General features: G+C 42.7%; 1 protein-coding gene across 1 annotated transcript in view; it reads left to right on the forward strand.

The window, feature by feature from the left end:
- Positions 1-20,452, forward strand: part of LOC311024730 (dolichyl-diphosphooligosaccharide--protein glycosyltransferase subunit STT3B-like) — a 46,328-nt gene that overhangs the window by 13,113 nt on the left and 12,763 nt on the right. The window contains exons 2-5 of the mRNA XM_084027282.1: positions 11,019-11,127; positions 12,289-12,576; positions 13,772-13,837; positions 14,868-14,967. Of these exons, the coding sequence (XP_083883408.1) occupies positions 11,019-11,127; positions 12,289-12,576; positions 13,772-13,837; positions 14,868-14,967 (563 nt within the window). The remainder of the gene's footprint in view (positions 1-11,018; positions 11,128-12,288; positions 12,577-13,771; positions 13,838-14,867; positions 14,968-20,452) is intronic.

The raw sequence follows: 20,452 nt of genomic DNA on the forward strand, positions 1-20,452 counted from the left end.
ATAGGACAGGCTTGCCCCAGAAGCCAGACTCATGGAAACATATTGCCTCCTCTGTCATACAGGCAGCTTCCGATCACAGATCGGCTTGTGACCTCTAATTCAAGAAACAAAGCTCCCAGCCTTTAAATGACAAACTGCAATTTCTCCACTTCTACGTGCTCCATTGCTCCATATTGGCAACGGCTCTGTGATTTGCAATTTGATGAGAAGCCTTGCATGTGTGTCAACGGCTGGCCTTCAGTATGAGGATACAGCAGCAGCCATTTCCACCACTATAGCTCTCAAGAGAGGGTGAATGCGTGGTCTTGCTTGTGCTGTCAGGTGTTAATGGTCACAGTCAAAGTCAAAGAGAAAGCATATTATTCTCAAAGGAATGATTGGTCACATCAGTAATACAGTAAACAAGCCAACCAAGTTTCATTGTCTGCATTTAATCGCCCACAGCACACAAACACACAGACAGACCTGCTGTCTTCCCTAAAAAATGAAAAACCTCATTATGGTGCTATTGCAGAGGACACGGTAGTCACAAAGCAGCAGTCCTCGGGGCCAAGGCTGCAGCGATATGAGAGGAAGTAGACTCATCACGTCTCTGTGGAAAATATGAAAGACCAAAGCAGACACTTCAAACAGCTCAAAGCTGGCCCGCTACCAGAGCAGAACATTTGACAAACACAATCTGGGCATGTATCCGATTTTTATGGATCACAAAATTGCCAGTATGATTTTGTTTAGCAAGTGAAATTTTGTAATGTGAATCTTTTACTGACATTTGTATGAAAACATCGATCAAAGTCATATGACTTGGGAAATCGCTGCAAGGAGAAGGGCGTTTTGAACACATTGGAATATAAAGAGTAACCTCTGAATGTGTTGTTTTTTTGCTGATTTAATTTAGTGATTACATTTTTCACTGTGCTGCTGTACTGTACATGTGAACTCCAGGACTTCATTTGATTTATTTCCTCGCCTCTTAGTCCCGCCCACGGGAGATGGGTCAGCGTCTAGGAAGAGACGCTAGGAGAGAGGAGTTCAGGCAACAGGCATTTAACTAAGTGAGACATCCTTGCCTCTGAGCTGTGAATTTTAAGTTTCGTGCATTAAGTGACATGCACACAGGCTGTATCAGCTGCCACGCTTCTTTTATATGTCACAGGTGTTGACTTATAAATCCTCCGGCAAGCTTCCTTCCTCTCGAGATGCATTTTAGGAATCGGGACGTCCTTCAAGATGGAGTGCTGAGATCTATTTGTAGGTCACAAGCCAGAGGGGGCGAGGAGGCACACAATATTGAAATGAGGAGAGCTGGTGACGGATTAATGTCCATAGCGAGGACGTTTAAGTAATTAGAATTGTGTAAGATGTAAGCTTATAATATGTTTCCTTATGTGGAGGCTTTTTTTTTTGTACCGAGTGATGTACGAAGCATTTAATAACCTGCTCTGACATACAGGTGAATAAATGCACCGAGTCACCAGCTAAATGGAGGTCAGTTTTCTGCTGTGGCTGGTTAGTTTTTCCTCCTCCTGTCAGCCGTGGTGGAAGCTGGACATTTTGTTCAGCACCAAGACTTTGTGTTGACTCTTAATAATGGAGAAAAACAGCCATTGAACTCTGAGAACTGCCAGACACAGTGTGCAGAAGGCGGATTTCTGCCCCCAAGCAACAACAGAATAGAGAACTTTAAGAGGAAGCTAGTGTGTGCAATAGGCAGGCGATGGTGCATATACATTCAGAAACATTCAGTACAGGCCCTTCAGTTCGGTATGAGACATCTTTTCGGTACACACTGTGACCCAAACATTGCTTTTTTGTACTGGGCTGTACAGTCCTTGTATGGTTTAATAGATGGCTGATTGAAGTAAATCCAAAGTGGCAGAAATTAGAAAACAACAACCTGATATTTTTGTTTGGCCCTCCCCGCCACCAGGAGACTACTTGGCCGGAAAAGTGTGCGGCAGCTCAGGGGGACGGTCCTTGAGTCGGTGGGCGGTAGAAACTTGAAATCTGCCAGCTAATGATGAAGGTGAATGAGTGGCAAAAAACTTGTAAAGCACTTTGGATGAAAGCATTTTAGAAATGTAGCCATTTACCAAAATGAGGTACAAGAACAAAATGTCAGAAACAAAAGGTGCCCTGCACACGGTGTGCTACATACGTTTTTATTCCTTTCCCCAGAGGCTGTGTGAATAGCCCATGATTCTCTCTCTCTCTCTCTCTCTCTCTCTCTCTCTCTCTCTCTCTCTCTCTCTCTCTCTCTCTCTGTGTGTGTGAGAAATGATAGTTTGCAGAGCTGGTGTGTCTCGTCTCCTTTGATACTCTCCTAAGGCACGAAGAAGTGTTGAGCAGCTGGTTGGAGAAGCAGAGCAACTCCTCATTAAATCATCATCATGACTGCAATGGGCTGAGACAGTGTTGTTGTTAGGCTGTGAGTGCTTCTGACTGACCAACCGGCGCCGCTGAAAAAGAGCTCAAACCAACCCTGTTGACTCAGCTTTCATTAAGGCATAGCAGTTATGTAAATGCTGTAGTCCATGACTTGCAATTCTCCATGCGACGACAAAATGCACATCTAATATTCCTCGAAAAGAAAAACAGTTTAGCGCCCGCGCCAAAACTGGACATCCCTCAAACTTAAAGGTCAAAAAGTGTGAAATCGATACAGTGCTGAAATTTCAGCTGCTCCAAATCTGCGCTTCACCTTTTCCCCTCAGACTGAAGCTCCAAGAAGACACATTTCCTTAATGCAGTGCAATTGATAGTGTCTCCTATCCAGGGGGTAGTCTTTTTTAGACACGTGTCCAGGTCTCCAAGGTAACCAGGCAGCAAGGTACAGTAAGCCCTTCTGGGATGCTAAGGTGCACACACACACACACACACACAGACACACACACACAGACACACACACACACACACACACACACACACACACACACACACACACACACACACACACACACACATATATACTGTGTATAACTGTGTTGATTTTTCCAATATGTTTATCTCCATCATATTGATTTTCAAGGAGAATATATTCTCCCCGGTGTGTGAGTGTGAAGCAGCACAGCATCTCTGTTGAGAAACAGAGGCAGCACCACCTGCTGAGATATCTGAAAGAGACGAATGCACAAATATAGTGCGAATTGTGGAGGGAGAGCAGCCAAACACAACGGGGGCTCTGCTGCTCCTTTGGGCTACTTGGCAGGCCCTATCTCCACCTCGGAATAAAAGATTTAGGTCTGTTTGGGAGGGTTTTTGAATACTTTTCCATCAGCTCTGCACCACAGTCTGTGTCCACATCATTAGTTGTGTCCGAAATCCCTCACTCATTCTCTCCTCCAAACTATAGAGGGACTGTAGTATATAGTATATAGTTTTCTGCTGTCTCACAATAAAAAACACACATTTTCAACTATTTTGTTGCAATTAAAGTTCCCCTTGTAAGCAGTGATGCTACGTATCTGTCTAGGACTTTTATTGTGAAAGGCGATATAGGATTCTGTTGTCAATATGGGGCAATCAGCATATTTCCTCAAATTAATGAATCAATTCAGAGTACTTTGTGACCGTCTGTGTTGGGATGCACTTCTCTACTCGCATTAAATATATTATTTTCATAGATTTATCTTAATCACGTTGCTCTCTCTTCTCTCGTCATTTTCCTTCAGCTCAATGCATGATGGTATATAACACTCAGATAGTGATCAGTTGTACACCACTTTTGTGGGATGCTGTGAGTTTATTATATAGGCTATTTTAATTCTCACTATACCTTCAGATAACATGGTGAACTCTCTGTTGCCTCAGTTATTTGAATAATGAGCTTGTGACAAATGCAGATTTTGAGTGATCATTAAAATGGTTGACTTTTCTGTCGATCTGTTCTGTTGATGTCTGCAATTTAATTTAAAAATGAAAAACCGGACTGGACTCTGCTCATCTCCAAGGAGATTACAGCTCTGATACAAAACCAAGCAAAACTGGAACAGAGGACAAGATTAGGAATGAGATTAACATGATGAGATGAGGGGAGAACGGTGGCCGCGCCGGCAAGCTCCTTTTTAAAGGTGTTCTTCTGTTTCTCATCAGTTTCTGATATGGACTTGAAGTGCGGAGAATTGGACCATGAAATAGGCTACTAACTCAAATTACTTTTTGAATAGGATTTTTGAAGTGGGCTTGGTTTAAGAAAAAAAAGAGAGGACCATTTGAAAACAAAGAACTGGTTGCTCTTGTGAAAAAAATCATTATGCACCAGCTTCACTGTTTTTCCGTTGGTGCTAGAGGTGAAATTGTAACCTATCTGCAATAAGCCCCGCTCCTCCATCTTTTGTTGGTTTTCCCGTATGTGGATATAAAGAATCCATGACACTAGATCCTCTTTTCTGGCTCCCCACATATCCAAAGCAGGTTTTCATCAGAGCAGGCCCTGCAGTAAAACTAAAACCAAATTTGCTTCTGTTTCTGGCCACTTTTCCAACCCTTTCGCCCCCTGCTGCTACCTCCCGTCGCCTGTTGTATGTGATTTAGAGAATGAATGAGTGTTACCACTGTCTGTGCAAATGTTCTCATCTGGTCCGCAGCCTCCTCTGTGCAGAAGGGTTTGAGGGTAATTTAGTTTGGAAATTGTTTGATCTGATTTATTTGACTTTTGGAAAGCGAGGGAACGTTGCAGGGGAGTTGTGGAATTGTTGGTTGGTGCCTATACTCACCCGTAGGTGTTGTTTTTCTTTAATCAGCCAGTCAGACTCAAGAGCAGTCGTACTGGTTATGTCTCCTCACCTGCTCCTGCTTACCGCAATGTAGGATTTGTTGGATTTTGATGAGACGCCACCAGATTTATATAATTGTTTCTGTGTAAGTTATCCCTCCTCCCCTGGGCTCTAAATCGGCTCAGTTGTCACTCCCTGGCTCTGATTTCTACACACTATCTATTTTCTACCAAACCAAACTAAATCTGGCACGTGGCACATCATAAAAAAAACAACATTTTTTTTCAGTGATTGCACACATATAGTACATGCGAGTATCTGTAGTATTCTAGTAAGTAGTACGTTTTGTCTATTGCCTAAATCTGACAACACAAGGGTTTGCTTGGCACTGTCTGCGAGGGACTCGGGCATCACATGAAAATGAGATGAGCCTCTGCTTCCTCACCTCCTTGTGAGCTTGTTCTGCTCAGATCACCCCCTCTCTCTCTCTATCGCTCCTCTCTTCCCCCAGCCAACATTTTCTATGGCTTTAATTAAGATCATGAGAACCAGTTTTGCTCCTGGGTTACATTTACTAACTGTTGTTGCTCCTTTAATGAAACACAGGTGTGAACACTGTTGTAAGTTATACTTTTTAATAAGCAGCACAGCCAGATTACACTTTTTTTTTTTTTTTTTTTTAATTACATTTCCATTTGTTGTCTGTGAGGCGTTTTTATGCTTCTTTTCTTTGCCCTGTCTCAGCCCCCCCCCGTTCTGGCCAAAATCACTTCTACTAAGCCATAACGATTTTGATATTGAACCATTCCTTTTAAGGGATTTCACAATACCAGAAGTTTAAAAGTCGGTGCCAATAACAGTAATATTCCACAATTATTGATACTAAGTTCTCTTGAAATCGCTATCAGGGAATACAACTGCGTCAAAAAGTAACTTGCTCCTTGGGACATTGTTTTGTTTTTTTACTCATCTCCTATCTGCTCACTTTTTCCTCTCTCCGTCGCTCACATCTCAGCCAAGAACAGAGCAACGGTTCACACAGAAGAGGTAACACAGATGTCTTTGAGCTTTTACTTAAAATGGGGCGAGTGGAGTTGAGACATGATGGTGATTGAGGGGATTGTTGTTAGGAGTTATGGACGGGTGTAGACGCAGGAGAAGAGAGCGTCTTTTCTTTCATGTCGGCTGCTCCCATCTAATAAAGCATTCAGAGGGCTCTGCCCAGTTACACGACGTGGCTGTTTACAAGCCAACAAAAGCCAGATAGGTGAAGAAAAAAATAGTTTCTGTCTATTTTTCCCTGAGCCTCTGACCCCGGTCCACAAACCTCATACATGCAGTTGGCAGTATGAGGCTCCCGATATTTTGGCCTGCTGCCCTTTTGACTCCTGCCTCCAGTGATGGTATGAAACCATTGCTGCATGTGCCAGCTCAATCTTCCTCTCAGCAATAATACAAACTTTGACCGATGCTTCCTCACCCATCTCTGTTCGTCTCTCATTTTGACCTCACACTGAGCTACTTGGCTGAATGGTCCTCCTCAGACGCAGCTTGTAGCAGTAGGTGTAATACATCTCGGGTTGTTATTGTTTGTGTGTATATATGTAGCTAGCTGAGAGATATCACCCTTTTTTTCCCCCACACTATTTTAAAATTCCATTGGTGGTCATTTTGCTTGCCTCGATTTTGGACCAAACAAATGTTGTGATGTGCAACTTTTAAAAAAATAGTGGAAAACTAAGAGGAGCGGCTTTTCACTTAAGAGCTGTACCACCTTAAGGTTCAGCCCACCTTAAGTGAGCAAGGTGTGGGAACTTTGCTTTGATGCTGAGGCATTGAAAAAAAATTATTTACCGATGGATAAACTGCTATAACATAACTGCTGGTTTCTTACGCATTGTTACACACATCCCCCCCCCCCCCCCCCCTCTCTCTCTCTCTCTCTCTCTCTCTCTCTCTCTCTCTCTTGCTATCTGTCTCTCTCTCTCTGTCTTGCTATCTCTATCTAGCAGTCAATCTAGCACTGTAGCATGTCAGACAGAGCTAACTCGGTGTCACAGAAGCTGTGAGAAATTATGTATCCCTGCATTTTTATTGCAACTCTTCAAATCACAATTCAAGTGCTGTGTGTACCACAGTCATTAGTCTCACTATGGATAAATATGTAGAATGTAATAAAATAAATGGCATTCACCAATAATGGTGCAGGCTAATTCATTTATTGATAATTATATGAGTGAGAGGACACTATAAGAAATCAAAAGAAGCGAACATATTTTTGTTGTATTTATTGTATTGTGATTGTATGCTATATACATTCATTGTAGGCCTGTTCAGGATGCTTTTGGGCCATTTTTGAGTAAATATTGTTTGCATGCATTTCTTTTGTGTGTGTGCATATCATCCCCTGTGTTCATAGTGTTGCTTAGCTGTGTGTGAGATGGAAGTGTGCAGCTGTGCTTTAGTCTCTTTGATGCCACTTCCTGTCATCATCTCAGAGCTGTGTGTTCATCCGTCCTCCTGCGCCGGTGCTCCCATAAACACCATCTGAAACCAGCAGGGAGCACGATCACCCTGCAGAGGCTGCCGCTGCCTTTCCCGTCCTTGGAACAGATAGTAGCACGGGTCATTAAAGGGTGACTCAGCCCTCGGTTTGGCTGCTCTTTGGCCATCTGCCATGTGATAAAGATGCAGCGGAGCAATTGTCAGTTTGCACACAGGGAAGAGAAACTGTTGGCAACGGGCCTGTTTTCAGATAAAGCAGGGTGGTAACTCCCAAATCTGACTTTCAGACCGAAGACATGAGCATATAGAAAGAGTACTTTTATTGCAAAGTGGACTGACTCTTAACCTGTACTGAAAATATATGCATAAATAATGTGTGGGTTTTTTCCCCCCAACTTTCTTTTCACTTGAACATCACCACTGCACTGCAGCAATTTAAAATCACCAAAGCGCAACTGCCAAAAAAGGCATAACAGTTGAGGTAAAATGGCAGATTCGACCAGAGGAATTTATGAACGTATTTAAATTCAGCGCGGGTATATTCGGCGCACTATGAATGATTTTCTATATGTGGTGACTGGCTGCTGCAAGTGTAGATGCCAAGGTGATTAGTCCAAATGATGCTTGCATTTTTATTTTCATTCACTGCTTGAGTGTGCGCCCTCTGGGGGCAGCAAATGCATTAAAGTGAGAAAGTGTGGGCCCTGTGGTTGAATAGATTTACCTTTGTGCAGTAAAGCTTTCGGCTCTCTCTGATTTAATTACAGACTTTGATTTATCTAATGACAGATGACTAAGAATGCGGCAGTGCTTTGCTTCCCGAGACGTAATCATATTTAACCCAGAAAGCTGTCGCTAATGGAAGCTTTGCACTGGATTTGAGGCTCGGGAAGAGAAACACTAACTTTCTCTCTGTGGATTGGAACAAATGGCCGTCTTCATTGACTCTTCATTGAATACAGGCATCATATATTTGTTTTACAAGTTTATCTTCCTCAGCAGTAGTCACTGGCTGAGTATGCTGCTCCGAACACCTCACTTAATTACTTACCCCATACGGATGCTTTGATCAAGCTTCTTCGGGCCAATACTCATCATTGATTTAATATAATTGGAACAGAGCTCATCTATTGATCTGTTGGTTCCTCCCTCTACTCTACAAACAGCCATTGTAACGCCTCTTTAACAGAATATTTTTTAGTTACCACAGCCATCTGACCTTTTGAGAACACAGCCGCTCGCTCCCATCTGGAGTCCAACAGTCTTTTAGTTGTGAAGTTGCAGACTTTGATCAAGGGCCACGGAGCAAGAAATTGAAACTTGAGCTCTGATACTTATTCTTTGGATTACAGTACCAGTACATAAATCAGTGATGCACACAAAAGAATTCCCCGAAAGCTCATTTCCATTTAGAAAAGGACTAGGGGCCAGAACATATGGTCAGTGAACACATCACGAGCCCTGTGGTGGTTAACGGCACGGCCTGGAGACAAAGGCTGGGCCCGTGAAGGAGCGTAAACTGCCTCAGATGCCTGCTTGGAAACATTTTTTGAGGAACATTTATTTATTTGCATCTATTGAGTCTGTGATCAGATCTTATCTGGAATGCTGAAAGAAAAAACATGAGCTGAGTCATTGGTTCGCCGTTATCTAAACATCAACAACCTCAAATTTGCCAGTTAAATAGTGACTAAAAGTAACAAAACATGATTCATATAATGGATACTGGTAGGACAGACGCATTCAGCAGCCACCACTGAACTATGAAAGTATTGGATTGGCAGTTGGGGATAAGGACAATTCCGCGTCCTTGTCTGGCTCAAGAAATGCTACTTAGACTATCTGCTGGGTCTGCACATTGAAAGAGTGTCCCTGTGTTTTAATGGGCTGGATCCCAAGGGGGAGACAAGGGCTGGGAAAGGTTTAATAACCAGTTGCATGGCTGTCCTATTTTTGAAGAAAAGGTTGAAAACGTACTGTTCTTGAACCCCTATGACACATGCCTGACCAAATACTGGTACAAAGTAGATAAAAAACACCAAAAATTAGTGTTTAGCATTTTTTTTGTAGGGAAATATCCGGACGGAGTTGCAAATGGCCATTTGGAGACTCCAAATGCTGGTGGTGGAAGCAGTGTGTTGTTGGGATCTGCCCCCCTTCCCTCTATGATCTCCCCTTCACACCTCTGGCAGCAGTTGGCTGATAGATGTGCCATGTTTTAAATTCCAACCCAAAGGAGATTACGTATTTCTCCTAGAATTGTATTTGTTTTTATGTTAATATTTCACACAGAGTTTTTTTGGTTTGTTATTACAGTAGTTGTGGGAAACCTGAGCACCTGGATATTTATATATAATTTGGGGCAAAATTGGTTTGTTATAGGGGGGGGTCTGGAGCTCCCGGAGAAAAACACACGCGATACAGTACAATTCACTGTGCCGCCTTTTTTTTTTTTTTTTTGTTTCTCCCCTCCTGGGGACATATCACCGGTTCAACGCTTCTTTCGCAGACCGATGCTGTGTCTGAACCTCTTGAAGAGGGATTTCTTCTTCTTGGGGAAGACTATGCTCCAGACCTTCGACCAGGAGCTCCTCTGTGACTGGGAGGAGCTCCGGTGTGAGGCTTTGATTGTTTTTAGCTGGTCGGGTGAGGTCTGGTGCAGCTCCTCAGCTCCCTGAAGAGCACCACTATTCACAACCTGGACGTCTGCTGGTGACTGAACTTGTCCGAGGTGGAGCTCAGTTGGGATGACCTGGTTGTCCTCCTCGGCAGTCTGGAGTTTAGTGACCAGCTCCTGGCTGTCAGAGACCTGATCTTCCATGGCCTCCTTCTCCAGCTCCTGGTCCAGGGTCTTCTGCTGGAGTTCTGCCTTAAGCTGAACTAATTCAGCTCGGAGGCCCTTGTTGTCCTCCTCGGCAGTCATTTACCAGCCGCTGGTAATTTGAGAACATACTAACTCAAATTGTTTTCACTAGTTTTTACTTAAATGAGAAAATATGATTGAATTCTCCATTTACATTCCTAAAACCACATCTCCTCTGTATCTCTTCATGCCTGCTGGACATTCAGCCTCAGTCTTTTCAGCTTGTGGTAGAAGTTATTCTACAATTCATCTTGGTGATATTATTTCATCAGTCTATGTGACATTTTTTCGTGCTGTGACTTTGGTGTGTCATAACTTTCAACCTCGCTCATAGCTCAGACTTTAAAGATGCTTTTGTTGTTCGTTCAGTTAAATGCAGAAAGTCGAAGCTGGTTTGATGTTGGCGTTTCCTCAACCTGCTCAGTTGGTGCACGGTGTTTGTACTTTTTACTAATGTGTGTTTAGGACAGCGCTGCAATTTACCCTGATGGAAAAATATATTTTAGTTTCTTATTTAAGGGCTGAAGGCATGCTGTGAACTTGCAGGCTGCATTCTGGTTACCTTGTGTTACTTGAATTAGTATGAGATGCATTACCAGAGAGGATCTATCCTCCATGGATATCGTCAAACATTTCCCTGCGCTGTATTCTCTGCATCTTGCAGGCCACCTGTCTGCTGAATCAATGGATTACTTAGCAGATGATGTAATTTCAAGAAATGTTGCTGAAATGGCACAAAATGATGCAGAAAAATGTTCTGAATTTACACACAGATCTGTTTGCAACCTATAAGTGCGGCATTTGTACACATTTGCATGAAGTGAATGTGGAATGATTTATGTTGACCTCTTAATTAGACACCAATGTGGTGTAAAGTTGCCAGTTGGGTAGGTGTGCCCTGTCTGACGCCCCACTCTCTTCTTCCTCTGTTGCAGGTTCAACTACAGGTCGACTCATCATCTCACCACCAATGGCTTCTATGAGTTCCTCAACTGGTTTGATGAAAGAGCCTGGTACCCTCTGGGGAGGATAGTAGGGGGCACGGTGAGTGATTCTACTGTTTGTGTGTGCGTGTGGGGGGGGGGGGGGGTATTGGACATGTGTAGCATCTTCTGCCTCAGCCCCATCCTTTCTTCGTCCCCATTTCTCGAGGCCCATCACGGTGATGGATCATCACTCATCTTCTTAAAGCGACTGTCGGCTACACGTCTTACACACTCAGTCAGCTTAGCTGGACGGTTGAACGGCTCCAGGGGGGAGACAGAGAGTTGGTCTGGAGACATAAAGTAGATTTGTCTTCATAATAGCCAAAGGACAGACAGACCAGGGTCACTTTTAACACGTCATTACACTACAACTCATATCTGAAAACCCCTCTGTGTGATCTCTCTATATGGCTTGATGACGGGAGAGCTATTGTGGGCTTATCTGTTCCCCAGAGTGCACTTATTGTGGGGGAATTCACTTTAACTGCAGTTTTTAGCACGTTATTCTGACTTTGAAGTAGGGATGTAAGTCACACATTTCATCGCGATACAATGTTACTGTGTGCAAAACTAGGAGGAAAATGACAATTGGTCCACCTTAAAGTTCAGTCCACCTTAAGTGAGCCTGGAAGTGAATACTGTAGCAGATAGGTAGAGTCAGCACATAATAGTTAGGTTTAAACAGCAGCAGGAATCATTTGTATGCATTTATATATACAATATAATTCCAACAGTATTTTATTCAGTTTATTTATTTATTTTTTGGAGTCAGCAAAAATGTTAACAAGAAGTACTCAATGGCAAACAATAGGTGAAGTTTCCTTTTCTCTTTGCTCGGCATTGGTGTCATCCTCAATATATATTAAAAAAAAAACGAAAACTCGAATAGGCTTTTCTCAAATAACCAGTTAACAGATTGTTTGGATGCAGGAGATTCAACAATTGCCATCATCAGGCCTTTTCTTGTCGAGGTAATGACACAGGCTGCTAAATGCCAGCACCTGTAAGCTAGCAATAAGCTCGTAATGCAATCGTTGAATTGCTCTTTCAAACTTTTAATGATGGCAGTCGCAGCAGTGGAAAGATGCGAATGCAGCATTTTCAGTTTTACAGAACTCTTTATCAAAATTAATTCTCTTCTCAGCGCAGAAAATGCATATTATGGGGAGAGGTTCCACACTTGCACTTACCTTCCGATCTGTTTCCCATCTTCCCCCAGGTGTACCCAGGCCTGATGGTCACGGCGGGCCTCATCCACTATGTGCTCAACCTGCTGCACATCACCGTCCACATCCGGGACGTGTGCGTGTTCCTGGCTCCGGTGTTCAGTGGACTGACGTCCATCTCCACCTTCCTGCTCACCAAGGAGCTGTGGAACCAGGGGGCGGGGCTGCTGGCGGCCTGCTTCATCGCCATCGTCCCCGGCTACATCTCCCGCTCCGTGGCTGGGTCCTTCGACAACGAAGGCATCGCCATCTTTGCCCTGCAGTTCACCTACTACCTCTGGGTACACCTATACATACTTTATTAGTCTTTAGTCCTGACCCTCCGGCACGCAGCTATTTATAACAGCTCGCTGTGCTGCTTCAGATGGCCGCTCTGTCAGAAGCTTGGGAATAACGTGAAAAAGTCACTGAACTAGTCAGTGTTTTATATGGGGGAGGACGATCCCAATCCCCCGATCACAGTACAGCTAATCTTTTTTCCCAATTAAAACATATATAGCCCTAAAAGTAACAAGTTAAACCTCTATGTAAAGCTATCGTCGTCTATTAGTGTAATTTCAGATGGTTCCTAATGTTAGGAGCAGGAAATGCAACTTGCAGATACATTTTATTTTAACATATAAACATTCTATTTGTCACAAAACAGCATCCGTGAAACACATTACAGTCCGTAGAACACTGCATGTTGTTTGTGATCACAGACATAGTGTGTGAATTTCCTTTCCCTTTAACCACAGATGTTACCTTCTATCGGCTTCTACACATTAAGTCCGCCTGCTGGTCCTTAGTGGTTTCTACATGTGGCTCTGTGAGCTAATGTTATTCTTAGTGAACATGATCAATTACGACATTTCATGCATGCCGGCCGATATTTAAAGAAGGAATCTAGTTATGAAGCCCCAGTGGTATTGTTAATATTGGCGGCGTGGAGAGATTGGGAATAACATAACCTGATTAAGATTAACATTGAGTTTCTATACTCTGGTTTGGTGATAAATCACCCTGTGTATAAATCAGCTTGGACAGAATAACTTAAATATTAGTCTCCAGTGAGTGCCTCACCCGTTTCTTTCTCTCCCCCCTTTAATTCCCACTAACTCGACCTCAAATCGCTTGCCTCCTTCCATCCACCACGTCTCATTGGCTCAGCATTTATCCATTTTCACTCAGCCAATAACAACAGCTCCCATCCGTGCATTTGTTGAGTCAGGGCCCGTTGGCCTCGTTAAGCCCTCGTTAGCTGCCCTTGTATACTGTGCTGAAGGTAAAGGATGTGTAGGACACTGTGCCCTGCTTTGTGCAGGTCATTAAAGAGGGAAACATGATGAATAATTCACACAGTCGTGTCGGGGAATTGGCAAATCCTCAAGGAAAAATGGAATGGAAAAGCTCAGCTTAATGGAAGCAGTTGATGTAGATTGGACTTTGTGTGTGTTTGTCTGTGTGTTAGTTAATGCTCTTCTATGTAAACTCTAGGTGAAGTCGGTGAAGACGGGATCTGTCTTTTGGACCATCGGATGCTGTCTGTCCTACTTCTACATGGTGAGAACACACGAAACGGGCTTATCGTACCATTTATGGACATGATCTTTAAAAAAAATGTATTGTTGTGTTTACATGTGTGCTTGTTTACATAAGAATGTCATGTACATTTCAGCCAACATGAAACCAGAATAAAAAGCAGGGGTGTATTTACATTATTACGCTATTATATTATCCTTATTATATCACTTGCATAAAGGGTTCTTAAAATTAGAACAATATTGCTGATTGTATTTATTTGAGGGGCAATGTATACAACAACCATCATGTCCTAATCTGACACTTTAAGAATAATCTTAATGCTAATGTCAATAATAACAAGTCCTAAACTCTGAATGTGAAACACAGAAGCATCCAAAAAAAGATCACCGTGCGCCTCGCGGATGGTTAACATCGAGCATTTTGTGGATGTACATCCAATTTGCCTCACTTCACTCAAAACCATTTTCATCAGGCAAAAAAACAATCTTTTGGGAAAATCTTTCCTAGTCGCCTGTCATTCAGACTGAATCACTTGATGGTCCCACGTTATAAGCTGTGACGCCTTTCCTCTGGCAGCTGCTCCGGCATTACGTGACACTGAGAGACAATGAGCACAAAGCTTGGAAAGAGGTGCATGTGTCTGTTGTTCTGAATATGTGCAGGCGCGCGTGTGTGTTTGTAACATAATCTCAATAGCAGTCTTAACTCTGCAGCTCATAATGATTTCATAGCTCTCAGGTGGGCTGTGCAGCTTTGCACCCTCCCTCTTGTTGTTCCCCGTCTCATTATGGAAGTGCGTGCGTGTTGTGAATAAGAGAGGAAACACAGCCACCCTTCAGTTCCCAGCCTGCGGGGACTCATGGGCCGGACACGATACTGATTCTCTAATGCAGCTCAGAGCGCCGCACATATTTAGCAGAGATCAAAATCCCATTATGACAGGAAGCAGTAAACTAACCGTGTACATAAAAATAGGTATTTGTGTGTCATACATCTGTGTGCAGTTATTAATGATTCAAATGAATAATAAAATGTGTTTGTTTCACAGGTGTCAGCGTGGGGCGGCTACGTGTTCATCATCAACCTTATTCCTCTTCATGTATTCGTCCTGCTTCTCATGCAGCGCTTCAGTAAGAGAATCTACATAGGTGAGACGCAGCACACACACACACACACACACACACACACACACACACACACACACACACGAATACTATTCATGTCGACATGAATTAAATCTGATGACTTGATGGGGGTTACAATCATGCTCATTTGACATTCCCGTGTAGCACATTCAGGATAAATGGATAACATAAAGGGCAGCAGCTTCTCACACACACACACACACACACACACACACACACACACACACACGCACGCATATTTCCTCTACTTTCAAACAACTCAAAGCCATGTGCATTGATGTGGCGGAGTGACAGAGTAGCTTGTTATTCCTTGATAATGAATAGCATCTACTATCAGCTGCTGTTTTGTCTGTAATGAGAGAGATAATCAGGTTTTACACAAATCCACCAGAGGAGAAAAGAAAAGATACGTGATTGAAGAACGGGAGATGGAAAGTGGAAACGCAGGCAGGAACAAAAAAGAAAAAGATTAAAGCCGCCTTCCCTTCAAAGAGCTCGCCTCGTCTCATACTCTGAACCCCTCACTGATCAGGAATTAAGGCCTGACCCAAGGCTCGCGGCTCTCTACTGATGCTGCAACACCACACCATTGTTTCAGATCCAAATCAATAACCCACACATACCGTACCAGCTCATAATCATGTGGATATGATGATACATCAAGACGTACTAAAACGCACACATCCGGGCAAGGAAGCAGTGAAATTTGAGTCAAAGAGGACAAGTGCAGACGAGAAAGACTAAGAGGAGAGACGATGGGGGAAGAGATGCAGTGACTGGTGCATTCTGTGTCCTCAAATAGGATTATTGGCAAAATGAATAATTTAGCATCAAGCTCACTCTCCCCGTCGTCCTCCTTCATCCTCTCCCCCTCCCCCCTCACCTCCTGTGTCTGCCTCTCTCTGATGACCAGTGCAGTGCATTCAGCCTACAGCAGCAAGGTAATTGAGTTAGCTCAAAGTTGGAATAGCTCGCCGTGTTCTGTGACGCATACCTGGTTCTGTGATTCGGAGTCCAGTCTGTGATCATCTGTCACGTTCCAGCCCTCTCTCGCTCCATCTTCCCTGTTTAATAAAGCACAAATACCATAATAAAAAAACTGAAATTTAATTTAATAAAATAAAAAGGAGTCTGATGGATGCCTCTGCTGGTTCCCAGTACCAGTTCAAGGCCATCACATCTCTCAGCATCTAGATTGCAGGTGCCACGTGCCGCCTGCTGGGACACTTTAACAGGGCGACGTTGAGCTCATCCATTACAGAATGGAGCTGCCTGGTTGCCAGGAGCAGCTCTAAATGATTAGATTAGACTTGATGGTCTGTTTAGGACCAACATATCAGTGTTCAGTTTGCAGTTCCAACAGACATCTCGATATAACTGCTTAAATTGCAGAAATTACCAGATATATATTAAGCCAGGTTTTAGGCAGATTCACTTCTTTTTCTTCTTCTTTTTTTTGTGAGAAGAAAAAGTGGCCACACACAAGGTAACACTTTGTTTCTAGTCCAAATGTACTGATAATCTAGCAGGATATAGCCCGCTAAAGGTGGATTTTGGAAAACATTACCACCAAACTCTCTTAATTTCCCTGGAGTCAATGAGCAAAAGCGTTTGGCCGAAGAGAAATATAGGAGCACTCATTGTAGCTTACGTTGTGCACATCTCTGCCATACTAATTTTACACTAATAATGTCGCCACCGGGAAAACAACTCTCTAAGCCGGGCCCAGCTGGCTGTGCTGGTAGAATCACACTTAATATTTCGAGCAGACTGTTCACACCATGGGTGCACTGAAGTATGCAAAGCGACGGCCAGGACGGTTTCAAGGCACCCCATCGCGACTCCCACATCCCAACATCAAAAAGGGATCGCAAGCATATTTTCAAACGGGCGTTTTTGGGATACACTGACCACATATTGTGAATTATTTTTTTTTTGCACAAAAACATATTAAAACTTTATGAAGTGCCAAATTAGCAGCTTTTATCAACAGTACTGGAAACTTTCTTTCTGAGGTAAAACTAACTTTTAGTTAAACTATGAATACCACAAAGTGAAAATTCTGCATCCAAATGTTTAAGAGCGAAAGAGAGGCATCATCAGCACAATGCTCTTGCGTCTATTTATAAGTGGAGCTTTCGATTCTAATATAATGCAGGAGAGCTTAGTGAGTAATAATCATCACATTTAAATTAAATTTTAATCTCCGTCAGGTAAATGTAGTACTATGATGTGTTTATCCGAAGTACACAGTAAGTAGTATACTGTTGAGTTGCATATTAGTGCTTTGGGGGCCTTTTCTGGTTCCAATGAGTAAACACGCAACATAATTCAGTATATTTCATATAAACATGATTATAAATCTATAGCTGTTTGGGGCCCAGGAAGTCGCCTGACTTGCTGGTGAAGTCTGTCCCTGGTGGGTTTTTTTGTTTGCTTTCATGAACACGAGAGTATTATAATACACTCGTCTTCAATTTCAACAGGCACGGCACTAGTAATAGCATAATGCCCATGTGCATTTAATTACAGTTAAAGTTCTGTAGTTCCATTGGTAGTTGTTAGATTATCTAATATAATAACAATACAACAGCCCTGCAGAAAATCCTACCTTCGGTTTTCATTGACGTCATGAGAAACACTTGTCAGGTTGATGCAGTGTACCACCAGAAGTAATTATAGAGTTAAATCAAAATCTATCCGACACAATGTCAATAAAAGCTGAATATTACAGGTTTCCAAGCTCAGATCTATTGCAGGTCTAATTGTATGTGATCACATAAGATTGCACAGGCGTATATAAATTGGCAGGTCCGGGCTGGCGAGGAAAGCCGGAGCCTGTTTTTACAGAGCAGTGTGTGACACGGGTCGGGTCAGCAGTAATCTTTTTCCATTTTCCTCGCTCTGGCATTCCTAATAATGTTGTCATCGTCTGTGGAGGGAGAAGGGGATGAAGTCAGAAACAGAACAACCTTGGATCGGCTGATTAAAATGTAAATAACAGTCTGGCGTGTGGGGCTTCATAAATCACGTCTAAAGGCCGCAGGTATGATTTGATTGTAGAATATTTCAGCTAAATATTTTTCCCCCTTTTGTTCCCTCCAGACTTGTCAAGGCAATGAGATGCAAAATCAGTTGAAAGTATGTGTTGCTCCAGAAAAGCGGCTTTTTTCACAACAAAACGTACATCTTTTTTTGTAATACCACTAATAATCAAGCGGTGGAGGGAGTTTGACTCTATGCCCAGACACAAACTGCCATAGGATAGAATTTTCCCCAGAGATCAATATGTAACGGAGAAAAAAACAAAACATATGTAATCAATAATAATAATACAATTGTTGCCTTCGATGGCAGCAGTAGGTCACTACTTTATAACTTTCTGACCAGCTTTTATGCTCTTTGCATGACAGTATCTCTACTCAACCAAAGATGGTTTATGAGGCAAGAGAAGCATCACTCTGTCACACCATCGTACAAAGCAAGAGTTTTTTTGTCATCCTAATAACTCCAACAGAGTGAGCCGTGTTCCGTCTAGCACCAATTTCACATTATCTGATAAACTTTTATTCATATCAATAATTTCAAAGTAGCTGTTAAAGGGATATCTGTTGCATTAAAAAACGTTGCCTAAATAGCGTCTATTAAATCCTGCTGGTTCTCTATCGTTGACATTTCCAATCTGAAGCCTGCAGTGCGCCACAGGAACATCAATTTACCGTTGTCAATGCGTTTGGGCCTTCAGAGCGAAGAGCAACCTTGCACTTCTTATTTCTGCTTCGTCTTATCCCAGAATGTCTCCATAGTTGAACGAGCTGTGATAACCTCTCAGTCATTATTCTTGTTGATTTAAAGAGGACGTATCATAAAAAAAACCCTCACATCTCATTGTTCCGTGCTTGTGTTCATACATTTGGGTATCTGGAGCGCCCAAACTATTAAATTTGCCAGTAAAGGATTTATTATGACCTGATACATAGTATGTCAAATCCAGTATGCCAGACGTACTCCTGCATCCCATCCCTGTTTGCAGTATGAAAGCCAGCATGCTGTTCTGACTATTCCAAACGTCCGTGCAGCGGATGCGTGAGCAGGAGGGTCAGCGTTCAAGGTGCAATGTGATGAGGAGGCAGTATGTGGCAATTTAATTCCGACTGCGTGCATCAGTACATACTGTGCTGCTGCAATATGCACTAAAAGAAAGTATGCGATTTGGAACACGGCTTATCTTGGCAAAGGTGAGATATATTTTTCTCAGAAGCCGGTCTGAGCGAACTGGGCTTATTCAGGAGGGAGGTTATTATGGAGGCGCTAAAACAGAGCGTTTCAGACAGAAGGTGAATGCAGGTATATTGAAACAGATGGGAGAAAAAATAATGTTTCTTCATGTTCTGGTAAAAACCCCAAATTCAACCTGAGTGAACCTAAAACTGTGCATAATATGTCCCCTTTAATGAAGCATTGCAGACCTACAGACTGCTGGAAGTTATCCAGTGTATAACCACACATGTAGACAGCCAAGTCATCCAGCTAATTAAAATATAGAAATATGCAAATTCTGAATGTCTACATTTCTCAGGCTTGTTCAAGAGAACTAGCGCCGCTCTATAGTCGGCCGTGCATCAGCAGTGTTTGGCTAGCAGAGCTGGTTTGGAGACTTTTGTTATTGGAGCTGTCTTTCAGCGTTTTTGACCCCCGAGGGCTTGTTTGAAAGAGTTTTCAGGTTTCACAGCGAGCCTGTTGTCTGGTTGTGCCGCTGACTCCCAAGTGTGTAAATCGTTTGAACTCTGAAGTTTAATCGCTCTTAGACTGTCAGTCATGATTTAGGCTCAAAAGGCATTTTCTTTCTTGTGTACCGCATCAAGGACTTTGTGAGGTTGTGTAAGTGGAGGGGGGGGGTCCTAGAATCACTTACACTGCCGGTTTCTATGCACCATTGATCTCTCCCTTAATGAATCTTTTGTAGAATTTATCAAATTGCTGACATTATCAAGTTGTTTAAAAATGACATTTCCACAAATAGCTACAGTAGTGACTGGGGAATATAGACCTTAACAGACTTTGCATGCTCAATATAGTGAAGGAAGATATTAGCCAGTGAACAGCGTGGCTCGTTGATGTGTTTTAAATGGCACAGAGGAAGGCGATATATCAGACTTTTATGCACACAATACTACACAGACTTTAAGAAGGCTTTCTCTTCTACAATGTGCACGTTTACTGTCAGAGTAAGTTTAAGTACGAGTGAAAGTTAGTTATTGATGGAGGTTGGTGAATGAATGGAGTCCTTTGAATGTGCTCATGTGTAAGTAGGTAATTACGATTGGATGATCTGGGTCATTTCTTATTGAGTGTCTGCTGATAACCCGATCAGATACTTCTGTTTTCACACAGTGAAGGCTCAAGTTCATCAAAGCTGATCAATCGGTATATCCTTGACAGTTGAATGGCTTTGTGTTGCAATGACAAAATAATGCCTCCACCCAAG

The sequence above is a fragment of the Eutrigla gurnardus genome (genome assembly GCF_963514095.1).
Source record: "Eutrigla gurnardus genome assembly, chromosome: 14".
Classification (NCBI taxonomy): Eukaryota; Metazoa; Chordata; class Actinopteri; order Perciformes; family Triglidae; genus Eutrigla; species Eutrigla gurnardus.